Source organism: Borostomias antarcticus, assembly GCF_949987555.1.
Source record: "Borostomias antarcticus genome assembly, chromosome: 22".
Lineage (NCBI taxonomy): Eukaryota > Metazoa > Chordata > Actinopteri > Stomiiformes > Stomiidae > Borostomias > Borostomias antarcticus.
This window is the reverse complement of record NC_140255.1, coordinates 9803537-9831036: the sequence shown is the minus strand read 5'-3', so window position 1 is coordinate 9831036 and position 27500 is coordinate 9803537. Positions and strand designations below refer to the sequence as shown.

The 27500-nt window shown below is 47.2% G+C and overlaps 1 protein-coding gene across 2 annotated transcripts in view; it reads left to right on the top strand.

The window, feature by feature from the left end:
• Nucleotides 1-26283, top strand: part of slc39a11 (solute carrier family 39, member 11) — a gene marked incomplete at its 3' end in the record, with an annotated part of 72294 nt that extends 46011 nt beyond the window's left edge. For both annotated transcript variants that reach the window (XM_084455899.1, XM_084455898.1), the window contains exons 6-7: nucleotides 17177-17344; nucleotides 26210-26283. In XM_084455899.1, coding sequence (XP_084312025.1) covers nucleotides 17177-17344; nucleotides 26210-26283 — 242 coding nt within the window. The remainder of the gene's footprint in view (nucleotides 1-17176; nucleotides 17345-26209) is intronic.
• Nucleotides 26284-27500: the final 1217 nt, after the last annotated feature.

The window sequence follows — 27500 nt, the reverse complement described above, 5'->3', positions numbered from 1 at the left end:
CTCCACTTCATTCTTCTGGCTTCTGCTCTTTGTCCTAATTGGAGTCTCTGTGTGAGCACAGGGCCGAGCGGAGGGACTTCACTAACAGCCCTTTTCACCCAAACCCGTTTCTTATAAAACATTTCAGCCAAACTGGAGTGGAGTTCATTGTGAACTTTAATATCAAATTTGTTCTTGCAACATCCCCGGCGCATGAGGTGAAGGTTCACCTCCTTCAGACAGTTAGCTCACAGGGCTGGCGGTCTCCGACTCCCTCCGGCTGCGTTTGCATCAGCCGATGTTGATGATGATGATTATTATTACAGTCATTAAGCAGACGCTTTTAATCAAAGCGACTAACAATAATTGCATTTAACGTAGGAAAAGCCAATGTACTACTACTTGCCAGAACTCACAAGTGCATCTTCTTTCTAAAACAAATTACTAAGAGCATAATCTAGGGCTGAAGGCAAAGTGCAAGGATAGCAATCTAAAATACAATAGGTGCTTAAGAGGGAGCATTGTTGTTGTACTTCTTGAAGAGATGAGTTTTGAGCCTGCGACGAAAGATGGGCAGCGACTCTGCTGTCCTGACGTCAGTGGGCAGTTCGTTCCACCACTGCGGGGCCAGGACAGAGAAGAGCCGCGACCGTGTCGATCGACCACAGGGGCCTCGGAGTGACAGGGCAACCACTCGCCCCGAGGTAGCAGAGCATAGCAGTCGGGAGGGGGTGTAGGGTTTGACCATGGCCTGGAGGTAGGAAGGGGCTGTTCCTTTCTGTGATAGCCGAGTAGCCAAGGAAAACATGGTTGCTCAGGAGGAGGCATTCAATGAAACAGGAAGCACCTATATAGTGTACAGAGCACAACCCTGGTATCTCCATCTAGTGGACAGGTAAACACATTACAGGTCAACACAGCCAGGATATTACACTTTCATTGCCCTGTAGGCTAGCACCAGAGTTTTAAACTGGATGCGAGCCGCTACAAGGAGCCAGTGTAGGGAACGGAGAAGGGAAGTTGTGTGGGAGAACTTGGGGTGGTTGAACATCAGGCGAGCAGCAGCTTTCTGGACAAGTTCCAGGGGTTTAATGAGTACCTGCGCCGTTTCATCAGTGAGGAAAGGGCGCATCCTCCTGATGTTGTAGAGCATGACTCTGCAGGAGCGTGTGACGGATGTGATATGTGCGGAGAACGACAGTTGGTCATCCAGGGCACCCTGATTCCTTGCAGTCCAAGTCGATGTTCTGTGTCTTCAATTCTGATGGCCAGGTCCCGGTGCGGGCAGGACTTCCCCGGGAGGAACAGCAGCTCAGTCTTGTCCAGATTGAGCTTGAGGTGATGTGTCGTCATCCACTCCGAGATGTCAGCCAAGCACCCAGCTATACGTGTCTCCACTTGTGTATCAGAAGAGGGAAATGACAGGACCAGTTGGGTGTCATCGGCATAGCAGTGATAGGAGAAGCCATGCGAGCGACAGATGACAGAGCCCAGAGATGTAGTGTAGAGGGAAAAAAGTAGAGGACCCAGGACAGACCCTTGTGCAACCCCCCTAGTCAGACTACGCGGTTCCGACATCGACCCGCTCCATGTCACCTGGAGCATGGGAGGGAGCATGCAGAGCCTGTAACGCCTTTCTCCTCAAGGGTGGAGAGGAGGATCTGGTGGTCTACCGTCTCAAATGCTGACAGGCCTAGGAGTATCAGGACAGAGGAGAGAGTGACTCCGTCACTGCAAAGAGGGCGGTCTTTGTTGAGTGGCCAGCCTTGAACCCGGACTGGTGGGGGTCTAGGAGGTCGTTCTCGTAGAGGTACGAAGACAGTTGGTTAAGGATAGCACGTTCAAGTGTTTTAGATAGAAAGGATAGAAGGGAAACCGGTCTGTAGACATCAGAGGGGTCGAGAGATGGTTTCTTTAGGAGAGGGGTGAATCTGGCAGTCTTGATATCGTTAACTTTCTTGTCAAAGAAGTTGGCCAAATCATCAGGGAGAAGGGAGGAATTGGGAGTAGGAGGTGGGGGCTGGAGTAGTGAAGAGAAGGTTTCAAAGAGTTTTTTAAGATTGGAAGCAGAGGTTAGGATTTTAGAGCGGAAGAAAGCAGCTTTAGCAGCAGACAGGGAGGAGGAGAATGTTGAAAGAAGAGATTGGAAATTAAGAAGGTCCTCTGGGAGTCTGCCTTTCCTCCATTTACGCTCAGCTATTCTCAGGCTCCGTCTATCAGTACGCACTGAGTCCGACAGCCATGGGGCAGGTGGAGTTGGGCGTGCAGGCCTGGAGGTGAGGGGACAGAGATTGTCCAGAGAAGAGGAAAGAGTAGAGAGGAGAAGATCAGTGGCAGTATCAGAGGGTAGGAGAGAGAAGGATTCAGGGGCGGGGAGGGCAGAGGTGACGGCAGAGGAAAGGTTAGTAGGGGAGAGCGAGTGGAGATGGCTACGGGTGGTAACCATGTGGGTAGGAGGAGGATTTACAGTGGAAAAGGGGAGGAGAGGGAGTAGGACATGAAATAGTGGTCGGAGAGATGGAGGGGAGTGACAGAGAGGTTAGGGGTGGAACAGTGTCTAGTGAAGATGAGATCCAGCTGATTGCCGGCTTTGTGAGTGGGAGGAGAAGAAGAGAGGTGAAGATGATGACGATGATGATGATGATGATGACGACCTGCCCCGGTCGGACAGTGATTATGATGGGAATCCTGCAGTTCAGATCCTCACCCCCAAACAGGAAATGAATCACTCTATGAGATCGCTAATGCATCATTATCTTTACGCCTTAGGGCTGTGTGCATGTGTGCGTGAAAGCACAGCCAAACATATGAACACGGTGTGCTGTCCAGGATCCCCCCCCCCCCCCTCCTCCAGGTGGGTGTGCACCGGGAGCCGGTCACTGTCCCACGCGACACGGAACCTGGCTGGCTGCGTCGGCGCCGCTTAAACTGTAGCTAGGTGACCGTAGAGGGCCATGACCCGTTTTAGGGGGACACATACACAGCGCCGACTCTCCGCGCTGCTCAGTGACAGTGGTGCCGTCGGTCCGATCATCTCTCCTCTGGTGAGACGCCAGTGGTCCCGGGCCTGCCCGTCTCAGAGATGTAAGCGCCGTGGTCAGTTAAAGGCTGCTCTCAGAACCTCGGACGGGTAGGTGGGGATCGCTGGGTCAGAGGTTAACTGTGCAGATCTGGGATTAGATTGAGATTTGTCATAGACTTGAGTCGGAGCTCCGGTAAATAGTGGTGTGTGTGTGTGTGTGTGTGTGTGTGTGGATGCTACAGTGCCCTCTGGAAGTGTCTGTGGCAGAATGTTGGAAGAAGGCAGTGACAGGGATATGAAAGATGGGTATCCTGGTGAGAACAACCTCACATAACAACATCCCACCTTGCCAGCATGACGGAGTATATTATCCATTATCATCGCCATTATCAACACACCCTGTATACTATAAATTCTACACCAGAGTTTCTGAAAAATTAGTTTATGTTTTGATGATGTCAGCTCTCATCAGCTCAGCCCCTCCCTAGGACCCACCCCCGGACCCTCCTGGCCCTGGCTGCTTGCATCTCCACGCTATCCTGTCTGGTGATTGGCTAATATGGGTTCTCCATGTTCTGTGACGTCATTTGATTGGGTGATCGGGGTCTCCTATCGAATCAGACACCTTGGCTTTATCCACCTGCTCCTTTTCCTCTCATCTCAGGTTACGGCTTGTTTGTGGTGAAGGGTTCCCATGGTAACTAGTGATTTCTTCCTCAGCCATCTTAGAACTGCCACCTCACTTCTCAAGCAGCCCAGATGTGTGGTATATGAATGTGGACGGTATGTATTGCCATTGTGAATTCAATCAATAGGTTACCATTAGATGAGATTGTGTTGATTCCATCACTTATGAATGAAAATCTAAGTTAGATAATCAAAAGAACATGCGAGTTAGATTAAGTTAGATAATCAAAAGAACATGCGAGTGGTCAATCAAGCTGGTTTTAAACAAAGACGATAGTTTTATTCTGGGTTACGATTTGCAAACCGGATTCTAGAACAGGAAGTGTTTCCCAGCTCAGAATGGTATGAATGGGCTTGTCTTATAGCCGTAGGGAGAGGAAGTGACAATCAGGACGAACAGGACAGGGAAGTGATGTCACACAGAAACAAATGGTAATGGTCTTATGAGAACGAACTACAAAGATAGTTGTAAAATAATTAAACAGTCAGGTAGGAAAACAGAAAAGGACAAATGGTGTGGGTAACATTGGTGAGACTGAAATTTCATGAACAACTATCTTAGAAACCGCACGCTCTGGCTCTCAAAGCAAGGTGACTCTCTAAGCAGACAACACTGGGCGGCCTGGGTGGGCCAGTGCCGCCCAGATTGACAGGTGGCCCACCCAGTCAAAAGTGCTGTAGCCAAACATTTGAATGAGGGAAGTAGAAACAACATGAAAATAAGTTTAAATGTATTCAATAAATTGTAATAAAATTAAAATTTGCGGTGGAATAATTACTTTACAAATCACGGACATGGCAGATACGCACGGGATTAAGAACACAGACGACCTCCGTAATAATTACAAATCGCCTGAGGTCCCCGGGTAACACTAGTCCCGTGTGAATAGGGCTTTAGCAGCACTAACGTTAGCTAGTTGGCGTACACTCCCAATGATGTTACCTGAAGAAGACGTAGAAGCTGCTTCTCAGAAACTTCTTAACTGTAGGACTTAACGTTAACTCACTTTTTTCGTTTTCTTCTTTGCTGAGCTGAATGAGTTTTTTTATTTAGTCCCGACTGTACGTTCCCGATGAAATAATGTTAAAATGCAGCTGGATTTGAAAGTTACAATACGCTCCGCCCATGTTTGGTGGCGTTTTACTCCAGACTAGCCTATCTTTCTCTCTTTCTTCCTCCCTGCCTCTCCACCTCTATTTGATTTCTTTCTTCTTTCTCTTATCAACATGGAACACGTTGTTTGGTTCAGTCCCATCTATTGTTTACCCAGCCTGTATGTGTGTGTGTCTGTCTGTCCGCGTGTGTGTGCGCGTGTGTGGTTCTAGATGGTGAGCTAGATCAGATTCACATCTACCTCTGCGTCCGCGTCAGGATCCGGCTGTTACCTGGCAACAGTCGCCAATGGTTGCATGAAAGTTAACATCCACATGTGCCATGACCGAAAGATACCAAATCCCCCCCCCCCCCCCCCCCCTTACTTTCCCTTTATTTCATTCTATTCTACTCTCACTCACTCACACACGCACGCACGCACGCACACACACCTCTCTGAGAGAGCATAGTTGAGATATCTGCTCCAGCGGAGCCATCTTGTTGACTCCTTTCAGGTCTACTGCATGTGACAGTAAAACCCTGGCTCACACACTCACTCGTGTTTGACTTGGAGCTGGAGATGGAGGGTGAGAGACTCCAGGGTAAAGAATAGGTGTTATTCTCTTCTCTTGGGCTGATAAATAGTTTGTCTGTTGATAGTTTCTCAGGAGAGAGATGTTCAGTTGCTAAATGATCTGGGAATCACAGACCCCGAAACAAATACAGCTGCTTCTCTCTCTCTCTCCACCTCACTCTCTTTGTCTTTCTGAATTTTTTCTCTCTCTCCCTCCTCTATCTCCTAAGGTTTTTATCTCGAAATGGCTTCTCTCACTCACTCATACCATGGGCTCTAATTTGGTCACGCAAAACCACTGGTGCTATCGTCAAAGGCTAAGGAAATAGGTGTACTTTGCTCGAGCAAATTTACATGGTTTCACAATTATAACCAATTGTATTGCCATGTCTCCCATGCCTTTCTATGAATACAATTCAATTGAAAGGGCTTTATTGGCATGGGGAACATATTTTTATTTTATATTATTTTTATATATTGCCAAAGCAAACATCACAAGGTCACAAAAATATTAAAATATTAATGTGAATACAAATAGGTGAATTGAGTCAATAAGTAAGTGTAATATTTACTAATGTATTTAAATTGTAACTTTTCAGTTTGCATGTAAAGTATGTATAAACAGTATGTGCAGTGATCAGTGTGGTGTGCAGGGAAACTGACTGGCAGTCTTTACGGTGGTTGTGTTCCATTGGACGTCCTTTTCCTGTCACAACTGCTCACAAATCTTGCTGCTGTGTTCGCATATTGCTCTATTTCCCCTAGCAGATATAGAAGTTTCTATTTCTGTCTCTCCCTCTCTCTCCATCACACACACACACCCACCCACCCACCCCAGGGCTCTAAGGTGCGACCATTTTACTCGCATTTGCGACTAAAAATAGTTTTGTGCGATCAGAAAAAAATATTTAGGAGCACTCTGTGCAAGTACTGTTTTCAACTATTTCACTCGCATTTTTTGCCTAAAATAAATCCATGCAAATTGGATCAAACTAGTCAAAGTTTCGTGCACCGGTATACAAAACTACAAGTCCCACAACTTTTTTTTATTTTATTTTATATTACAAGTCCCACGACTGCAACCTGCAACGCGCAGAACTCTCGTGATGACAGCTCAGCTGCACTCATTTAAAAACGACTGTGCAGACGCCGAATGCCCCTGCCAGTAACGTTAACAAAATGAAGCCCATTCAATCGTATTTTGCCAGGCAAAGTGGAACCAAGGAGAGAGAGGAATTCGTTGAGGCCGGGGGGGAGTCGAATCAACTGTCACTCAAAAATTATTGATTCGATTAGATTCAACATTGCACCGTAGCCTACCAGTAACTTACTGGATCCACATCAAAACGCAATGAAATGCCGACATCGTAAAAAGCGTTTTCCTTAAATGTGTGTCATGACGATCCAATGACTAATGTTCCTTTGCATCTACATTAAACTAAGCTTTTCCAAGGATTTTACAATTTTTGAATGATTATTTGCGAAGATATTGTGCTTTCTTTCCACGTTTCTTCACGGCACCAACAGCTATGTTTCATATCCCTGCCTAAGTTCACAAAGCATTGTGTGAATTGTCATATACCCCTCGGTTTCAAGTCAGAATCTGAAAACCCTCGTTTTGGAGGACTGTTTGAACGTCCACTAGCCCTCGATATGCTCCCTAGCCCTAGAAGCTAAAAGGAATGGGACACACTACCCTACGCGTGAACGCGCAAAATGTAGGGGTAGAGCCAAGGGCTAGGGCTAAAGGGGGGGTATTGGGATTGGGCCATAGTCTTCATTAGGACCAATGCACATGATGCAGTGTGTGGGAATAGTAGGCTATAGTCTTCAATAGGACCAATGCACATGATGAAGTGTGTGGGAATAGTGGCTATAGTCTTCAATAGGACCAATGCACATGATGAAGTGTGTGGGAATAGTATAGTCTTCATTAGGACCAATGCACCTGATGAAGTGTGTAGGAATAGTATAGTAGGAGAGGATGAGAGCTCCTATGGTGAGCAGGTTATTATTGTTTATTGTTGTTGGCAGTAGGCCTAATGTGTGTGTTGCTAATAAAAATCTGTTATTTCTAATTTTCCGTTGCGCTCCTAAATTTCTTTCTGTGCTCCTACATTTTTTCATTTAGGAGCACATGTGCTCCTAGTGAAAAATGTTAGCTTAGAGCCCTGCACCCACACACATACACACACACACACACACACACACACACACACACACACACACACACACACACACACACACACGCACACACACACACACAACAGCCAGTGCATGTCCAAATAGGCCTACTTGATCTCCGGTGACTCTATCTTCCTGGTCTATCTCTGGTCATGCTGTTCTGCTCTACTGCCTCTGTGCCTGAATAGCAGAGTGGTCCATCAGCCCTGACCTCCGCTGATCATCACCCTGTTCAGCTTCACTTCAACTGGAGATGAGGATGAGTGGGGCTGTTGCACAAAGTGCTACTTTTTACCCTTTTTCCTCGCCTGTATTCTCTTTCTCCAATGACTCTTCTGTCCAGAAAGGTCAAAAAACCTTGAAAAATGTAAAAAAAAAGGAGTTTATTTCTCTCAGGATTAAAAAATAGCATGCGGCCGTGTTTCTTTTATGTCTGTTGCCGTGGCAACCTTGTGCGGATTGGAGCCAGACAACTGATTGCATTGTGATGGTGCTAATGATGGTGCCGCTTTTCTCCACTTAAGAGTTTTTGTTTTAATGGCGATGGATTGTTATTCATGGATACTAATTTATTTGTTTTTGCAAGTGGTTGTTATTAAGGGACACAGAGCTTGGTACACTGGTTATGACGTAAGGGGTATGAATCATGCATGTGTGGGTGGGTGTTGTTATTGAGTGGGTGTGGGCATGTGTGTGTGTGTGTGTGTTGAAGGGATGGTGGAGATGGAGCGTGATGAAGGAGAGGATGAGGAAGGTAATTCTAGCTGGTCAGCAGTGCGCAGAGAAGACGGGGTCAGGAAGTCAGGGGATGAGTGAGAGAAGGAAGGGAGGGAGGAAGGGAGGGAGGAAGAGAGGGAGGGAGGAAGGGAGGGAGGAAGGGAGGAAGGGAGGAAGGGAGGGAGGAAGGGAGGGAGGAAGGAAGGAAGGGAGGAAGGGAGGGAGGAAAAGAGGGAGGGAGGGAGGGAGGAAGGAAGGAAGGAAGGAAGGAAGGAAGGAAGGAAGGAAGGAAGGAAGGAAGGAAGGAAGGAAGGAAGGAAGGAAGGGAGGGAGGGAGGAAGGGAGGGAGGGACAGAAAGGAAACTAGAAATGGTGCTCAGAGAGCACAGACCTCCACCCATAAATGTATTTCATGGCTCTGCGCACATGCCTATGCGAGCAGGACGTGTTTGGTATTGCTTGGCTATTGCTTTGTTAGGTCCAGAGCTTTATGCCAGTCCAAACCATGCCTCTGTGACCTTACCACTTTGAGATATGGCGGTTTCACTTCCCCCCTTTGACAATGAATGGAAGTGGGAAGTCTAGTTTTATTTTTATTTCAGTTAACTAAAATGTTTTTTCACACCTTGTTTTCATTTTTTAGTTAGTTTTCGTTAACTATAATAACCTTGGTTCACAGAGCGTCTGCCTTTTTAGCGCCATCTCTAGCTAATGCTAGCTAAGGCATTAGCCACATTCATTGACCTTGAGACAAAGATCTTTCATTGGCCAGGTGAATATTTGGGCCAGCCCCCCCCCCCCTGTTATTGCATCCTCTCAACCAAATGATGACCTCATTCAGATGTAGCCAACCACAGAGCAACTGGCATCACACTTCAGGATTTGGCGCTGATTTTGAGTGACGACTAGGAGTGCCTTTAGGTGTGTCGGTGACTCCTAACCCCAGCTTGTGTGTCGCTGGCTCACATCTATATTCAGCAAGAGACTGTTCCCAGACCTGCTCTCCTGGATCCATGGTGATGTGTCACCCAGGGATCTGTTTAATAGTCAGGATAGTCGTAGTAAATAATGAATTCGTCCCCCCGGTCCCTAGATCGACGGAGACCTTAATGAGGCACACTGGTGACAAATACTGTACATGCAAGTCTCTCTTGGTGACGGGGTTTGGCGCCTTGCCTGTGTGGAAAAGGGTGGTTTAGGGATTATGTTTGTACGTCATAGGTATTGCGTGTGCATGTGTGTGCATGCGTGAGTGCATATGTGTGTGTGTGTGTATGTGTGTGTGTGTGTTTGTGCGCATGCGTACTGTATGCCTCCAGGTGTGTGGGTGTCCAGCCTAACCTGTCCAGGGCCATTAGAGAGTCTGAGGTATTCAGTGTTAATGGTGCCATAGTTAAGATTTTGATGTAGATTAATCATTTGCATAATATAATAATAATAATAATAATAATAATAATAATAATAGTAATAAAAACAATAATGCATGCATACATACATACATACTGTACATACATACATACATACATACATACATACATACATACATACATACATACATACATACATACATACACACACACACACACATACATAAATACATTTTTACTCTATTTGTATTGGGTTATTGTTGAAGGATGTTACCTAGCCATTTACTCTTCCACCACCTGTCATCACTTAAACGGAAATAAGCCTTTATTGTGTTATCCTTGGCAAAAAAATGTTTAAGCTATGATGTAATCATTTGTGGTTTTAATATATTTTTACATTACATGACAGTCATTTAGTTGACACTTCTAGCCAAAACAACTTGTGAAAGAAGTGCATCTTCTTTCTAAAACAAGTAACTCCAAGTAACATAATCTAGTGCTGACGGCAAAGTGAAGCATAGCAAACTAAAAATACAATAGGTGCTTAATTTTTTTATTTATTTTTTATTTAAACCTTTATTTATGCTCGAGAGGCACTGAGGTTGCCCTCATTTACAGTGACGACGAGCGAACAATACACAAACAATAGCAAACAATAAAAGGACAGGTACACGGGAGGGTATATAAAACAGTAACTAAAACTGTTAATCTCAGAATAGTAAAAAAAAAAGAAAGACTAAAAGCAGTTGCAAACAGATGTACAATGGTGCATAATCATTGATTTAAATTTTGAAAATGTAGGTTTACAATAGGTGCTTAAGAGGGAGGGTTCTGGTAGTACTTCTTGAAGAGGTGAGATTTGAGCCTGTGGCAAAAGATGGGCAGTGACTCTGCTGTCCTGACGTCAGTGGGCAGTTCATTCCACCGCAGCGGGGCCAGGACAGAGAAGAGCCGTGAACTAAACTTAACTAAAATCCACAGAGCTTTTAGAAAGGTGCACAATAAAAGTATTGGTATTCCCCCCCAAAAGTATTGATTATTTATTTATCATTTAAAAAATGTTAACAGGTCCAAAATAAAAGTTGTGTTTATCTGTCTGAGATGTCTGAGGCTTGGTTCCCACCTCTAACAAGGCTTGTGAACCAAAAGTATTTGGACGGTAACACACGGTCTGTCTGGAGGAGGGGGCGATCAGGAGTCCTCATTCTACTGGCTCAAAAGCCTTGTTAGAGTTGTTCTATTTTATTTTTTAAATGATTAGTCTACATCGAAATCTTGACTATTACACGCGGTTTGGACAATCCTAACAAGCTGCCAGTCAGAGTGACGGGCAGCAGGCCTATCCCTGCTGGAGATTGGCAATTAACCAAGCCTAGATAGAAAGTCCACTCTGAAATTGAGCCTTGGCACACGCTCTCCTGATGGGCCCGTTTGTGTGTGTGTGTGTGTGTCTGTGTGTGTGAGTGCCGGTGTGTGTGCGTGCGTGTGTACGACAATAAGTGCCTCAGGCAGTGGCCCTCATTTATCAAAGGAGCGCAGATCCGATCGCTGAAATGATGGTACGACAGTGTCCACGTGTGATCTATCAAACATTTGTTGCTTAATCTATTTGTGAGTAGAACATGAATGGATGCTACAGCCTTCTTAGTGTGCAGGATGCTAGGAATTAGCTGTGCATGTCATGCAAGAATACACTGCACATGTGATGGATGAATGCACAGTACAGGGTTGAAATTCAACTGAATTTGCAGGAAATCAGGTTGTTTTAACCAAGGTCATGCTGTTGTTTTTCCCCCAACTAGGCTACATTTATGTTCCTTGCTATAGTGGTCTGTGGTGGTGTTGCGGTCTAATGCATCGTGTTCTGGTGCAGCTCCCCACCAGGAACCGGGGGTCTCGCCAGATCCGAGTATAACCGGATCCCAGAGGGAGTGGCCTATTGGGCCACCGCTCCCTGAGGGTGGTTAGTTTAATCTCGGCTTGAGAGTTCGTCACACAACAGCTACCCTGTCTGGTGTTGGAATCATGGTTGTGAGCTGAGATAGTCAAGGAGTTGTCTCTCCCTTTCACATTGCTGACCGGCTGGGCTGTGTGACGAATCCTCAACAGTTAGTAGCGGGTAATTGGATGCTAGGTCAGGGTCAATTGGCTACTAAATTGGATGAAAACGGCATAAAATCCTAAAATAAGTATATAAAATAAAATTAAAATGTGTTGAAAAAAGCAGTTAAAGGCTACCAAAAAAGGTCAAAATTTCCCAAATTCCTAAGCATAACTTGCCATGGTAAATTTTCAGAAATTTTCAGGAAATTTACTGGGAACTTTCCGCCCCTTTGCAACCCTAGTCTCATGATAGTTCTTAAACTTGCGCACACGGTCTGAGGCTTGACGGGAGATTTGGTCGCAGTCTCCGCTCACGTCCAAATTGATAAATGCCGAACTTGGTGTGGAAATGGCGGTAAGCCTAGATTTCTGTCTTACGATCACTTAGTAAAGATGGCCAGTGTGTGTGTGTGTGTGTGTGTGTGTGTGTGTGTTGTATGTTTGTATGGAAGGTGACGGGGCGTGGTGTATGTGCCATTTGGTGTCTGTGAGAGTGTGTGTTGCTTTGTACTGTATGTGTATATTCATGGATACCAAATGTAGTCCAAGATCTGCCATATTTGTGCCCTACACAGGTGTGTCAATTTGTCTGATTGCATAGGATTCTATGCACTAGAGCCAATTAGACCACTTGATACACCTGTGGAGGACACAAAGATGGCAGGTCTAGGACTACATTTGGTACCCATGAATACAAGGTTTTGTTGTTTTTGTTGACTCTGAGCGGTTCATTTGTGTGTGTGTGTGTGCGTGCGCGCTTTCTCCGTGCACGTAGGGTATGTGTGTGTAGCTTCTCCATTGTCTCCATTAAGAGGAATGTGTCTCCAGAGCAGGTCTGCAGGCTCCTGTCCTCCTGTAGCTAATTACCACCATTCTTCCAGTCCGGTCCAGCCAGCGGGGCCTGAGCAGAGCACAGACAGAGAGAGGGAGGGGGGAGAGAGGGGTGGGCCTGAGCAGAGCACAGACAGAGAGAGGGAGGGGGGAGAGAGGGGTGGGCCTGAGCAGAGCACAGACAGAGAGAGGGAGGGGGGAGAGAGGGGTGGGCCTGAGCAGAACACAGACAGAGAGAGGGAGGGGGGAGAGAGGGGTGGGCCTGAGCAGAGCACAGACAGAGAGAGGGAGGGGGGAGAGAGGGGTGGGCCTGAGCAGAGCACAGACAGAGAGAGGGACGGGGGAGAGAGGGGTGGGCCTGAGCAGAGCACAGACAGAGAGAGGGAGGGGGGAGAGAGGGGTGGCGGAAGGACGGAGGGAGGCGAGATGAAGGGAAAGGATTGATGGAGAAAGGGAGGCAGAAGACGGAGGGGATGGCGGAGAGACGACGGGAGGCGGGAGCGGAAGGGGAGAAGGGGGTGGAGAAGAGGGAGGGGAGAGGAAGAAGCAATGGTTATTTACTCTGTACCAAGGTTGATTTCCCCAGCGTCCAGCTCTAACCACTTCATGATGCCCGAACAAAGCAGAGTTCATAGTCAGAGTCTGACCGTTAGGGATTAGGGGGTTTAGCACCTCGGGCGGGAGGAGGAGGGTGGAGGGCAGCAAAAAGGCTCAGTTCTCTCAGCATGATACTGCGGAATGTGGCCTGGCAGCATGAGAAGTGTTCGAGGAAAACATTAACTCCACTAGGGCTTCTACGCGTCTACTCCACATCTGATTTACATACAACAGTACGAATTAATATCTTAGGGGTGTATCTCAGTTACAGTGTAAAAAAGACAATGTTCTTTAATTCTCTTGCCGTTATTTATTAAAAATTTTTAGGGAACTTTTCACAGACTTTGTTTCCTGCTCAGAAGACGTTTCTCCGCCGTGGCGGTGTGATTCAAGTGATGTGAAGGCGGCGGCCGTTTTGTTTTATGAATATACTGTACTGTATCTGCAATGCCGCGGGTATCTTTGGTTACTGCGAGAACACCATGTTCTTACGAAAGCGACCCAAGTCTTTGCTCCTTTCTTCACTTCTTAGTGGTCGTGCGTAGGATGTTATGTTCCCAAATTGCCTTCTAATTTTATGTGGGCTGTTTGAGGGCCAGGAGTGCACAGCATAGTGTGTGTTGGTGTCTGTGTTTGTGTGCGCCTGCGTGTGTGTTCCTACCTCCTCTTCAAGGACAATTCCACCCTAGAACAACATTAGGCTCAACAAATAGACACCCACAAAACAAAGAAAAATGTGGTTTCTTTGACTATAGTTACTCCATGTAAACAAAGTATATTCACAAAGTCTGCACTTCCGGATATTTGCTGCGTCGAAACGCGTTGACAAATCCTACAACAACAACAACAACAAAAATGAGTCGAGGCGGGTGTACCATGCTAACCCTCTTGCTCTAGCCATGCTTACCCTCTTGCTCTAGCCATGCTAACCCTCTAGCTCTAGCCATGCTAACCCTCTAGCTCTAGCCATGCTAACCCTCTAGCTCTAGCCATGCTAACCCTCTTGCTCTAGCCATGCTAACCCTCTAGCTCTAGCCATGCTAACCCTCTAGCTCTAGCCATGCTAACCCTCTAGCTCTAGCCATGCTAACCCTCTTGCTCTAGCCTACCCTATAAAGTTAGTTCAACAAAACCAAAAATATGCGATTGCACACACACAAAAGATGCCAACCAACGCACAGATGTTTAAAGGAGAATCCTCGTTTTTGACAACCTGGATCTTATTTACGGCATATTATAGGACGTTTGACACACACACACACACACACACACACACACACACACACACACACACACACGCTACACACAAACACACACACACACACCACACACACCACACACACACACACACGCTACACACACCAGGAGGTGCTGTGCCCTGCAGCCGCCTGATCTTTGAGCAGGCACGTCGTCTCATAATTGATCATATTACTGGACCTGGGCTGCGTTTCCCAGAGGCATTGTAGCGCTACGTTCATCGTAAGATACGTCGTAAGGTCCCCCTCTAAGTGGCACGTAGTTTCCCAGAGCCTTCTTAGGTTAAGGTATACCTTGGCTCTAGGAAACAGAGGCTCTGGGAAACAGCTCTACCCAAGGTACATCATAAATCGACCTTACGATGTACCTTCCGAAGATACATTGTATTGGTCTGAACTCATCGTAAGCTGTCCCTTAGCGATGCGCTCCGTTCATCCCGTTATAGTTTTTGCACGGTCAGAAAAAAATCATACTTTTAGAAAGGAGAGTTGCAATATAGTGCATCTACTGTATCTACCCTACCCTTACATCATTAGTGTACAATAAAAGTAGAGTTGCAATATAGCGCACATCTATCTACCCTACCTGCGTGTAGCCTACATAACACAACACGGGAATGTTGTCTTTTAAAATTGTATTGAGCCAAATAAAATATAGGGACTGTCCATAATATAAATTCCACACTTTCTTATGTAAAGGAGCAACATTTTCTTATGTAAAGGAGAAATTTGATGGCATTTGGCTTTTCTGGCCTGTAGGCTACCCCACCACTATATAGGATACTAACAGATATTAGGCGAATTGATTAATCCAATGAGGCCTTCTAGACCCATAGTAGGGTAGACACAAGTAATTAATCAAGGTCCCCTTCTATTTGGTGTGTCACAGCCAACTCGTTCTTCATGTAGGCCTATACATCATGGCTACATTAAAACAATATTGTGCTTAATTCGTAAGTAGCGTATTGTGTCGTGTAGGAACATTTGAAATGCCTATCAACATTTCCTACCTGACAGGACGCGCTACCCATGAATTGAACATAACATAATGGGTGGTAGGTCATCCTGAGGAGGTAGGCTATATGACAACTTTTCAGAACACACATAAAATCAGTCACTCATTTAGCTATCATCATCATCATTAGTCATCATCATTATTATCATTTTTTCCCTGGGCTTTCAAGAAGTCCCAGACTAGGCTTATATGTCCCAATAAATGCTCTTTATTTTATAGGGTATTTTGTAGACTATAATGTATGAATTGGAACTATCACAAGGTCTCGCCTTGCTTCTTAAATAGATAAATAGATTAGCAGCTTTAGTAGGCATAGCTTCCTTTTTGTTAATATTAGATTGGGGTAAAATCAAAATGATTATGAGAAGGCTTGAAAACGTCATCAACAAGGGACAACGATGTACCTTACGATGTATCTTCAGGCGCCCACTACGGGATAGTCTGGGAAACACTGTCCCTTCGCCAAGGTATACCTTAAGAAGCGTCGTAGATCGCCAAGGTGCATAGTATCTGGGAAACGCGGCCCTGAATGCTTCTCTCTCTCTCTCTCTCTCTCTCTCTTTACCTTCCTCTGCATCTCTCTCTCTCTAGAATGCTCCCTACTCTCTTCTATAATGTTCTTATGGAGAGAGAGAGAGAGAGAGAGAGAGAGAGAGAGAGAGAGAGAGAGAGAGAGAGAGAGAGAGTGAGAGTGCACAGTTTCCTCTTCATGTTTTCCCTAGTCCACTGGACAGGACGGCACCAGAGACCCAGACAGGCAGACGGGCGGATAGACAGACAGAACAGGAGCGGTTCAGTCCTCTGAAGGGACATAGTGATTAACGGGTGGAAACTTTGTCCACTAAACCACACACTCCTGTTACCCCTGATCAAATAGCCGTAATCTGTCCCTGATCTGAATGTGAATCCTAGTAATTAATGGAGCGACCAGCAGCCCTTCAAATCCCTCACCACTAAGGCCTGGCATTCAGAGCAAATCATTGGATGGATTTTGTGTTTACTGCTGGTCAGTTTGTCTGCTGTGTATGTCTCTGTGTCGTGTCAGGCTTGACCACGCTGGCAGGTGTGGGAGAGATGAGGAGTACTGACCTTTCAAATTTATCTTGCTGAAGAGGCGCTTCAAGACAGATTTCACATTGAGTCCAGAGGAGAGGTGGGGGTAGGGGATTTTAACCTTTATGGACCGGACAATAAGCTGTGAAAAGTGCAGTCTGGCCATGCAGACAAGATGGATGCCTGTGTTCTGCATCACACTGTCAGTGAATGTTTCCTGTTTTAAAAGGTAATAAATGAATAAACTAGTTGACGCTAATTGCCCTGACAGAATTAAACAATCCTCCACAGTCACTGATAACGCAGACTTCATTACACACTCTCATGGTCACTGCCATTCTCCACATGTTAACGCTATGTTTAATATAATAACTATAATGTATTTACTACAGATATCTATTATGTCTCATCAGCCTAGACATTTTTTTGTGGCATTACAATTCTGTACTGTTAATTTTGTCTGTCTGATTGTGCTGTTAATTATATTACTTAGGGCGCTTTTTAGTAATGAAAGCATTCCTAAAAATACAAATTGGTCATCTCTTTCCTGGATAACATTTGGGTTTTCTTGTCATCCATTTTTCAGTACCTCTGTCCAATCACTGCCTGTTTGTCAATGTTAACTGGTTGATTGACCTGTGAGTGAATGTTCTGCAAAATGTTTGAATGTTGTGTGAATGTTGCCCTCTGTCGTGCAGATAAGCTTGAGAATGGGGACGTGTACCAGAGGAGGAAAGGACCGCACACCGGACACACAGAGGGACAGGAAGTTGGCGTCAGGCAACAGGAAGGAGCAGGGCAAGCAGCAAGCAGTTGGAGACGGATCGTTCTCCTCATCCTGGCCATCACCATTCACAACATTCCAGGTTAGAACTGCTCGCTCGCGCACACACGCACACACACACACACACACACACACACACACACACACACACACACACACACACACACACACACACACACACACACACACACATAAACTCTCTCTCCCTCTCTTTCTCTCTCTCTTCCACTCACAGCTCTCATCTCTCTCTGTCTCCACTAACGGAATGTTTGCGCGTGGCTGACCAGCCGCGCAGCTAGGTTAGCGTTTGTCGGGTTATCCCTCCCTCCCTCCCTTACTCCCTCCCTCCCTCCCTTACTCTCTCCCTCCCTTACTCCCTCCCTCCCTTACTCCCTCCCTTACTCCCGACAATGTTGGCCTGCATCTCTCTGTTGGCACCACAAGAGGCAGTAGTCCCAGCACACCAAAATCATGAAGGACACCAAAACCAACCCGGCGATCTACACTGCACAAGTAGAGTAGTGGTCAGGGCATTGGACTCCCACCCGATGGGGAGGACTTTATGAGACTATACCCCAAACCTCCACATGTTGATCCTTTCACTCCAACCTTTACCCTTTGCCTTATGAACAGAAACAAGCCAGCCACGTACATAAGCCAGGCTGGACCTGGCCTGGTTTGTAGTGTCCTTTTATCCCTGCATAGGAGCGGTCAGATCATGTGGTCTCACAGCCACGTGGAGCAGTGAAGCCCCAGCAGCCCCCCTCACTGTGAGGCAGAAGCTCTCCCTCTCTTAGGTGTGTGTTCTTCATTGCCAGTCACCGGAGCAGCCAACGCCCGACCCTCGCACGATCGAAAATGGCCACGCTCACGGCCGTTTACTTTCTTAGCTCCTGTAGGTTTCAGCTGGGTCCTCGTGTCACGAGCCAGCAGGCTGGCGTTCTGATTCGATGTGGACGCGGTCCGCTGTGCAATTAATCGACCTGTAGGAACACAAGGCTCTCAATCAATCCCCTGGCGCCGGTGTGTGGTCCGTCTAATTAGTGGAAGTAAAACGCCATGCGGGAAGTTTGATTGATTTACACGTTCGAGGCGATTGGTTTCCTTATTTGTCATTAGGCCAAGCTAAAGCAGCATCCGCTTCCAGGTGGCGTGATGACTGCTTGTTCCCAGGACGTGCGGGTCAACACATGATTTCTGCTCGGAGCAGTCATCTGCCCACACACACATACACACACCCCCCACGTCGCCATCAAATGTTACTTTTAATGCACGCTCATGCATCACGCAGAAAAACATACAGTACAATACCACACAACAACACACGTCTGCAGGGATGGACACTCAATTACACACACACACACACACACACACACACACACACACACACACACAGGGACACGCACACAGACACTCTGGACATTGGTATTCAATCCATCGGACAGCGTGACCTCGAAGCAGAGCAGGGTGTACCGCGTTGAAAGGAGCTGGTTCCAGACCCGAGTGACTAAGGCCCATGCCCCGCGGGGTACTTGCTGTTTAACAACGTGTAGACCAGACCAGCCCTGTGAACTACAGTACAGACCAGGCAGAGTGTCGAGCACGGGGGTCTGCCTTTAAAGAGCTGGCGGTGGGTTTGTAACCAAGCCTGTGCTTTACAAGAGCCGAGCGGCATCTAGCCACTTGCCCTCCCTTCTCCCCTCCTCCCCTTCCCCTCTTCCTCTTTTGCCCCCTCCTCCTATCCCTCCTTTCTTCCCTCCTCCCCTCCCTCCTTTCTTCCCTCCTCCCCTCCCCCTGCTCCCCAGGTCCTCTCTGTGCTCTTCAGTATTTGAGAAGGTTCAGAACGTAGGACAGGTCTGACTCCGCCCCCCCAGACCCTCCCAGTGTCCCGTCAGCCCCGCCCACTCTGCAGAGGTGCACATCGTTATAGACGGTGACACATCCTCCATAATTGATTAAAGTAATGTCCTTCAGTCTGTGTGTGTGCATGTGCGTGTCTGTGTTCATGTCAGCCTGGACTGAGGTTGAGCTGTATCTTTGTGGATAGATCCAGGGCGTGATATTTTCACATCAATTAGAGCTGTAGGGGTTGTTTTTGTGTGTGTGTGTGTGTGTGTGTGTGTGTGTGTGTGTGTGTGTGTGTGTGTGTGTGTGTGTGTGTGTGTGTTTTCATGTCAGTATGTATATGCGCTCCCACGTGTTTGTGTGTGTGCGCGCACGCGCGTATGTGTGCGCGCGCGTGTTCATGTCAGCTCGGGCTGAGGTTGAGCTGTATTTGTGGATAGATCCAGGGCGTGATATTTTCACATCGATTAGAGCTGTAGGAGTTTGTGTGTAGAGGGGTGCAAACCTCTGGGTCTGTGAGAACAGTGTCACGCGGAATGAAATAAGAAGACGTCTTCTGAAAAGAAAGGCCTCTGTCCTTGGTGCCTGTTCTCTCGTCTAGCTGCTGTCTTGCTACAGTAGCTAGCACTTGTAGCCAGCTAGCGTAACGATGCTAGCTAGTGGCCCGTTTAGCTACATGGCGTGGGTAACGTTAACTAAAACGTAAAAAGACAGCGGAGGGGTTTTATAAGATAGGTTAGTGCAGTTTAACTTGTGTATGGTTTGTATGGGGCTATGCATACTTTTTTCACTTTCACTTTCTAGACCTGCTTTTCTGTCGTGCGATGGGAAGCGCAGTGTGCATTCCCAGGTGTAGCCTATGAGTTAGTAAATTCTAGAGAAACGCTTAAAGGTGCTCAGTTTAAAAAATTCCGGCCACAAGATGGGGCAATGGTGCATCAGATATAAACAAGTGGGCGTTTTCACTCCATATGTGCTGTTCAGGGGGTGGGGCTCAGGGCCGGGCCGGCTTCGAAATTCTGCATTTGCTCCACAGGCTCTACACTGTTGGCTCTATTTTCTGTACAGATAATTATGACTCCCCTGGACCTATTTATTGCATATACTGGATTTTATTTTTTTCATTTTATTTTATTTTTTACAAAAAGTGCAGTAAATCTAACAGAGCACCTTTAAATAAAGCATTAGACTTTAACTAAACCTGTCAGACTTTAGATTTAGTCAACTAAAGTCTTAATGATATTTAGTCACTCAAACTAAACCAATTCAGTCTGACTGATTGTCAGTCTTGTCAATTGTGAGTCTATAGTGTGCTACAGGTTTCAGTAAGTGAGACCAACAGCAGGAGCAAAAGAAGGAAGAAGAAAGATGCAAAATAAAAATGCCAGTGCTTCCCATTGACCGTGACAAATCCCTATAACCTATCCTCATGCTAAATCCACTATACCTACATTTTAAAGCTGATATTTAACAGATGTGTTCCCGAAGAGGCATCCCCCCGGACTCCCCTAGGAGGTTCGCATCTTTGTCACCTTTTTCAGTTTGTGAGAGTTTGTGTGTGTGTGTGTGTGTGTGTGTGTGTGTGTGTGTGTGTGTGTGTGTGTGTGTGTGTGTGTGTGTGTGTGTGTGTTGGAGTTGAGAGAGCCTTGGATCACTTACTTGTCAGGCTGATGGATGCATTTCAATTCTACGGTCACACACTTCTAGGAAAACTATAATTACACTTCCTGGAACGTCACCTCTTCATAAGTTCAACACAACAAAACGTTGTTCATCCCTCCGAGGTGACAGACAACTAGAGCGTTTCTAGTGTCAGAGATGTTCTGCCTCTATGTGTGAGGCAGCGTGATGGCCGCTAGAGGGCGCTGTTACACCAAAGTGACATATAACAGCCCAGCACCCAGTTCATAGTGACATATATGACAGCTTTATTGAAGACTGATGTCAGCTGTGCTGTATAACAGTTCATGCTGACAGTATGACAGTTTAAAAGTGGTATAGTTACAGCTGGGGTGGCTGGAGGGGGTTAAATGGAGACACTACACATTGAAGGCTTTAAATCTTTTTTTTCTCCTTTCTGCTGAGACATTTTCTTTTGTTGACTCTAAAGTGACTTTAGAAGACAGACGGACGGACAGTGCAAACTGTGGGTGAGTCAGGCAGTGGGTTGGGGTTTGATGACCCCCCCAAGACTGACCCATCCCACGTGGAGCAGCCGTTTTCATTTGCAAGGTCATGTTGTTTTCGAGACGCTGAGAGCAGCGATGTCTCATTTTTAATCAGAAGATAGAATAAGAGAGATGGGGGGGGCTACATAGGATTGCTTCTCCAGAGGGAACCAAAAAAGCCAATATAGGAGACCTATAGACGATCACCTGTAGACAAAACGTTGTCTGAATAAATCACCCAGCATTGAGTGTGCTGTTTCTTTTCTTTTTCTAATTGTATTGTATGAACATTTAACAGAGCATTAAGCATGGAATAAATTCTACATGAGAGAGACATCATAAGAAACGTAACACTATCAAAAATAGAGTAGACAAATAGTTACATATATGCATGCAGTTGGCCACTATGTAAGCTATTCCAGTAATCCATTTTAGGATATATATGTATATGACATAATAAAAGACACACTCAGCAACAAGCTCCTAGAAAATATTGAGTAATCTAGGTATGACAGCCAAACAGACGTGAGAACGGATGGAAAATAGCCTCCGGGCTAAATCTGGCATTTTTTACCATCCATCCATCCATTTTCATCCGCTTATCCGGGGTCGGGTCGCGGAGGCAGCAACTCCAGCAGGGGGCCCCAGACATCCCTTTCCCTAGCAGCATCAACCAGCTCTGCCTGGGGAATCTTTAGCCGCTCACAGGCCAGTGCGGAGATGTAGTCCTGCCACCTAGTCCTGGGTCTACCCCGCGGCCTCCTCCCAGCTGGACATGCCTGGAACACCTCCCTAGGGAGGCGCCCAGGAGGTATCCTCACTAGATGCCCGAACCACCTCAACTGGCTCCTTTCGACGCAAAGGAGCAGCGGCTCTACTCCGAGTCTCTCCCGGATGACTGAACTTCTCACCCGATCTCTCAGGGAGACCCCAGCCACCCTCCGGAGAAAACTCATTTCGGCCGCTTGTATCCGTGATCTCGTTCTATCGGTCATGACCCATCCTTCATGACCATAGGTGAGGGTGGGGACGAAGATAGACCGGTAGATCGAGAGCTTTGCCTTTTGGCTCAGCTCTCTTTTCGTCACAACAGTGCGGTAAAGCGACTGCAGAACCGCACCAGCTGCTTAGATTCTCCGGCCAAACTCCCTCTCCATGGTTCCCTCACTCGTGAACAAGACCCACAGATACTTGAACTCCTTCACTTGGGGTAAGGACTCATTTCCTACTCGGAGCGGACAGGCCACCGGTTTCCTGCTGAGAACCATGGCCTCAGATTTAGAAGTGCTGATTCTCATCCCAGCCGCTTCACACTCAGTTGCTAACCTATCCAGAGAGTGCTGGAGGTCGCAGGCAGATGATGCCATCAAGACCACATCATCTGCAAATAGCAGCGACGCGATCCCTAGCTCACCGAACTGCAAACCCACCTCCCCACGGCTATGCCTTGATATCCTATCCATGAAAATCACAAACAGGATTGGTGACAAAGCGCAGCCCTGGCGGAGGCCAACCCCCACCGAAAAGGAAGACGACTTACTGCCGAGGACCCGGACACAGCTCTCGCTCTGGGTATACAGGGATTGGATGGCCCTAAGTAGGGACCCCCTCACCCCATACTCCCGCACAACCCTCCACAAGACCTCTCGAGGGACCCGGTCGTAAGCCTTCACCAAGTCCACAAAACACATGTAGACAGGTTGGGCAAACTCCCAAGCCCCCTCCAAGATCCTCGCGATAGTGAAGAGCTGGTCGGTGGTTCCACGACCAGGACGAAATCCGCATTGTTCCTCTTCGATCTGAGGTTCGACTATCAGCCGGACCCTCCTTTCCAGCACCTTGGAGTACACTTTCCCTGGGAGGCTGAGTAATGTGATGCCTCTATAATTGGCACACACCCTCTGGTCCCCTTTTTTGAATATTGGGACCACCACCCCAGTCTGCCACTCCTTTGGCACTGACCAAGACTTTCACGCAATGTTAAAGAGGCGTGTCAACCAAGACAGCCCCTCAACACCCAGCGCCTTCAGCATTTCTGGACGGATCTCATCAGTCCCTGGGGCTTTGCCACTGTGGAGTTGTTTGACTATCTCAGTGACTTCCTCCAAGCAAATTGACGACCCCCCATCATCTTCAGGCTCTGCCTCGATCGTAGAGGGTGGATTAGTCGGGTTCAGGAGTTCCTCAAAGTGCTCCTTCCAATGCTCAACAACCTCCTCAGTTGAGGTCAGCAGTGTCCCCTCCTTGTTGTGTACAGCTTGGATGGTCCCCTGTTTTCCCTGCCTGAGGTGTCTGGTGGTCTTCCAGAAACACTTTGGTGCCGACCGAAAGTCCTTCTCCATGGTTTCTCCGAACTCCTCCCACACCCGCTGCTTTGCCTTGGTCACGGCCAAAGCCGCAGCCCTCCGGGCCAGTCGATACCCTGCAACTGCTTCTGGGGTCTCCCGGGCTAACATATCCCGGAAGGCCTGCGTCTTCAGTCGGACGGCTTCCCTGACCACCGCTGTCCACCATAGTGTCCGAGGGTTACCGCCCCTTGAGGTACCTATGGTCCTCAGGCCACAGCTCCTAGCTGCAGCTTCAGCAATGGAGGCTTTGAACACCGACCACTCATGCTCGATGTCCCTAACCTCCACAGGGATGCCTGATAAGCTCCAATTGCCACCTCCAGCGGGCATTTTTTACACTGTGTCCATTATCAGATGATCACTGTGTTCATCATGCATTGTACTGCCTAAATAAACAAATAACAGTAAATAAAGTAAAGTAAAAAAGAAAGAAAATGCAGAGAAAGGGGGGTGGGGGAGTGATGACTTGATTAGGGACAGCTGGTGACAAACAGTGTGATGGAACTGGACATGAGGAAAACAGTGGGCCTCTCCAGGAACCACGGGGTCCTCTGGAGCAGCGTTTCTCAACTGGTGGGTTTTGATTGGGTCGCGGCCTCGTGGGCGGTTTCCCTTTTCTTTTTTTTCTTTGAGAAAATGTTGGGTTTTTATTTTGCAGGACACACACAATTCAATTGAATAATTTCAATAATTTATAATAATAAATAATAAATAATTTATTTACGAGACATGACAGGATGTGGGCTAACCTTAGCGCGTGCCAATGTTGTGTTATGTGTCACAGACTTTTTCTATTTTTGTGGAATAAATTTGAGTGCTGTGGAATAAATTTGGGTCGCGACTTCATGATAAGGAAAAATGTGGGTCCTGAGGCTCCACCAGTTGAGAACCACTGCTCTGGAGGACCTGAACCGGTAGTGTGTGTGTGTGTGTCGGGGGGGCTCTCCAGGACCTGGGTATAGTACAAGAGGAAGAGACACTAGGGAGGAGAGAGGAAGATGGGGTTAGTAGCAGCGCTGGGCCTCTACAGGGATCAGCGGGATCTCTACCGGACACAGGGTGGAGACGTCCACAGGACCTGGTTCAAATATAAGAGACATCGTTGTCTGACCTGAAACCCTGTTGGCTCGTTACCGACTGAAGTGTTTTTACCCCCAATCCGGTCGCCACTGCTGGTTGGCATGGCAGCGACAAAGTGGAGAGATGAGTAGTGGTTCATCTAGAGGAGCTGTCCACCTGTCCACTTCAGTGACTCATCCAAAGGATAATTAATAGAATGCATACAGCTGATTCAACCGTTTCAATCCAGGTTTTAAAGGTAAGGCTGGAGGAGAAGGATGAAGACGTTGAATGAGTCTGGAAACGCAAATGTGCGCGCGCACACATGTATGCCATCACATACACAATCACACGTGCATGCACATGTACGGACACGCGTATGTATGCACACACACACACACACACACACACTCTCACACACACACACTGACTAAATCTATCTATTGATCTGGTTTGGGTCTGCCTACTTGCCTGCAGACAGACAGACAGACAAACAAACAGGCAGTCTGTCTGTGTACGTGCCTGCTTGCCTGTCTGTCTGTGTACGTGCCTGCTTGCCTGTCTGTCTGTGTACGTGCCTGCTTGCCTGTCTGTCTGTGTACGTGCCTGCTTGCCTGTCTCTGTCTGTTTGCCTGTCCGTGTATCTGTCTGTCTGCCTGTCTGTGTGCGTGTCTGCCTGCCTGCTTGCCTGCCTGTCTGTCTGCCTGCCTGCTTGCCTGCCTGTCTGCCTGTCTGTGTGTGAGGCTGTGGAAGCAAGTGGTGATGAAAGGAGGGAGGGGGGCTGCAATGAACCCGATCTGATCTCTGCTCCATAACTAGACAATAAAGGCAGCTGTCAGTCAGTGGAGTGTATTATTTTTTATTTTTTTAAAAGATTGCATTATTATTATTCACCCTCCATGTATAATACGTAGCCTACATCAAAATCGTAGGTATTATTTCATCAGGCAAGCCACCCACCCCCAGTCATCTTATCACATTCGCGAGCCCGGAGGTGCTTATGAGTTGAGTCACTTATGCTACCACTCACTAAACTGATGCAGAACTGACACTGCTGGCCGTTGGCTCAGCTGGCCAAAACAAAGCTGTCATCTGATGATCTGCAAAGCAGTTCGCATGGCTAATGAAGAGGGATCACATTGAAAAAGTCAAGGTAGGAATATTTACTAAATGCAAAATAGCAAGGGATTCCCTAACGAATCCAGCTAAGCTAGTTAAAGTTAGCTAAGCTATGCTAGCTTTATACGGAGAGTAAAGAGGTGCTCAAAAACAACTGGCTGCCAGAAAACGACTCCAGCAGAAACGTCCATATCTCGGGCTGGGAAGGTTATATCGACTCAGAGTTGGTTTCTGCGTATTCAGGGTATTCGTGCACTTCAGACAGGCCACCAACAAAAAAAATAAGACCTTCACATTTTTTGCACCACGTGTGCCCAACCACCTACTAATTTCTGGCTACGCTACTTTTCGAGCGACCCTGTCTGACACAGTTTGTGTGTGTGTGTGTGTGTGTGTGTTCTCTTGCAGAGGGCTTGGCTGTGGGTGTGGGATTTGGAGCCATTGGAAAGACTTCATCTGCCACCTTTGAGAGTGCCAGGTAAGGCCATGTGTTTGTGTGTGTACATGCGTGCGTGCGTGTATGTTTGAACATCTCCCTCTTCTACGACATTGGACCAAGCACTAGATAGCGCAGAACAGCACAGGACAGAATAGACCAGACCAAACCAGCAACACTTCATAGTCCTCAGCTGTCTGCTGCTGCCACCTAGTGGCAAGATGTAACACTACATGTCACTCTGCACATAGAGAACAAATAGGATTCATTAATTGTCAATCACAGGTGGGGGTGGAGGTGTCTGTGCGTGCGTGCGTGCGTGTGTGTGTGTGTATGTGTATGTGTACGTGTGTGTGTGTGTGTGTGTGTGTGTGTGTGTGTGTGTGTGTGTGTGTGTGTGTGTGTGTGTGTGTGTGTGTGAGTACGTAGCAGGAATCCAGAGGAATGTCTGAATCTCCGTCCAGATGTGAAGCAGCCTCTCTGCTGGCAGGGAACCAGGCAGGAAGTTGAGGTGGAGGACACACACACACACACACACACGTACACACACACCAACACACACACACACACACACACACACACACACACACACACACACACACACACACACCTCCCCCTTCTCTCTGTCTCCAATAAAAGCCTCTCTTGTCCTGTGCTGTGCGGAGCTGCAGGTGTAGTACACAGTCACAGCTCGGTCAGTCACAGCTCGGTCAGTCATAACTAGGTCAGTCATAACTAGGTCAGTCATAACTAGGTCAGTCACAGCTCGGTCAGTCACAGCTCGGTCAGTCACAGCTCGGTCAGTCATAGGTCAGTCATAACTCGGTCAGTCATAACTCGGTCAGTCATAGGTCAGTCATAACTCGGTCAGTCATAACTCGGTCAGTCATAACTCGGTCAGTCAGAACTCGGTCAGTCATAGCTCGGTCAGTCATAACTCGGTCAGTCATAACTAGGTCAGTCATAACTCGGTCAGTCATAACTAGGTCAGTCATAACTCGGCCAGTCATAGCTCGGTCAGTCATAACTCGGTCAGTCATAACTAGGTCAGTCATAACTCGGCCAGTCATAGCTCGGTCAGTCATAACTCGGTCAGTCATAACTAGGTCAGTCATAGCTCGGTCAGTCATAACTCGGTCAGTCATAACTCGGCCAGTCACAGCTCGGTCAGTCACAGCTCGGTCAGTCATAGTTAGGTCAGTCACAGCTCGGTCAGTCATAGTTAGGTCAGTCATAGTTAGGTCAGTCATAGCTCGGTCAGTT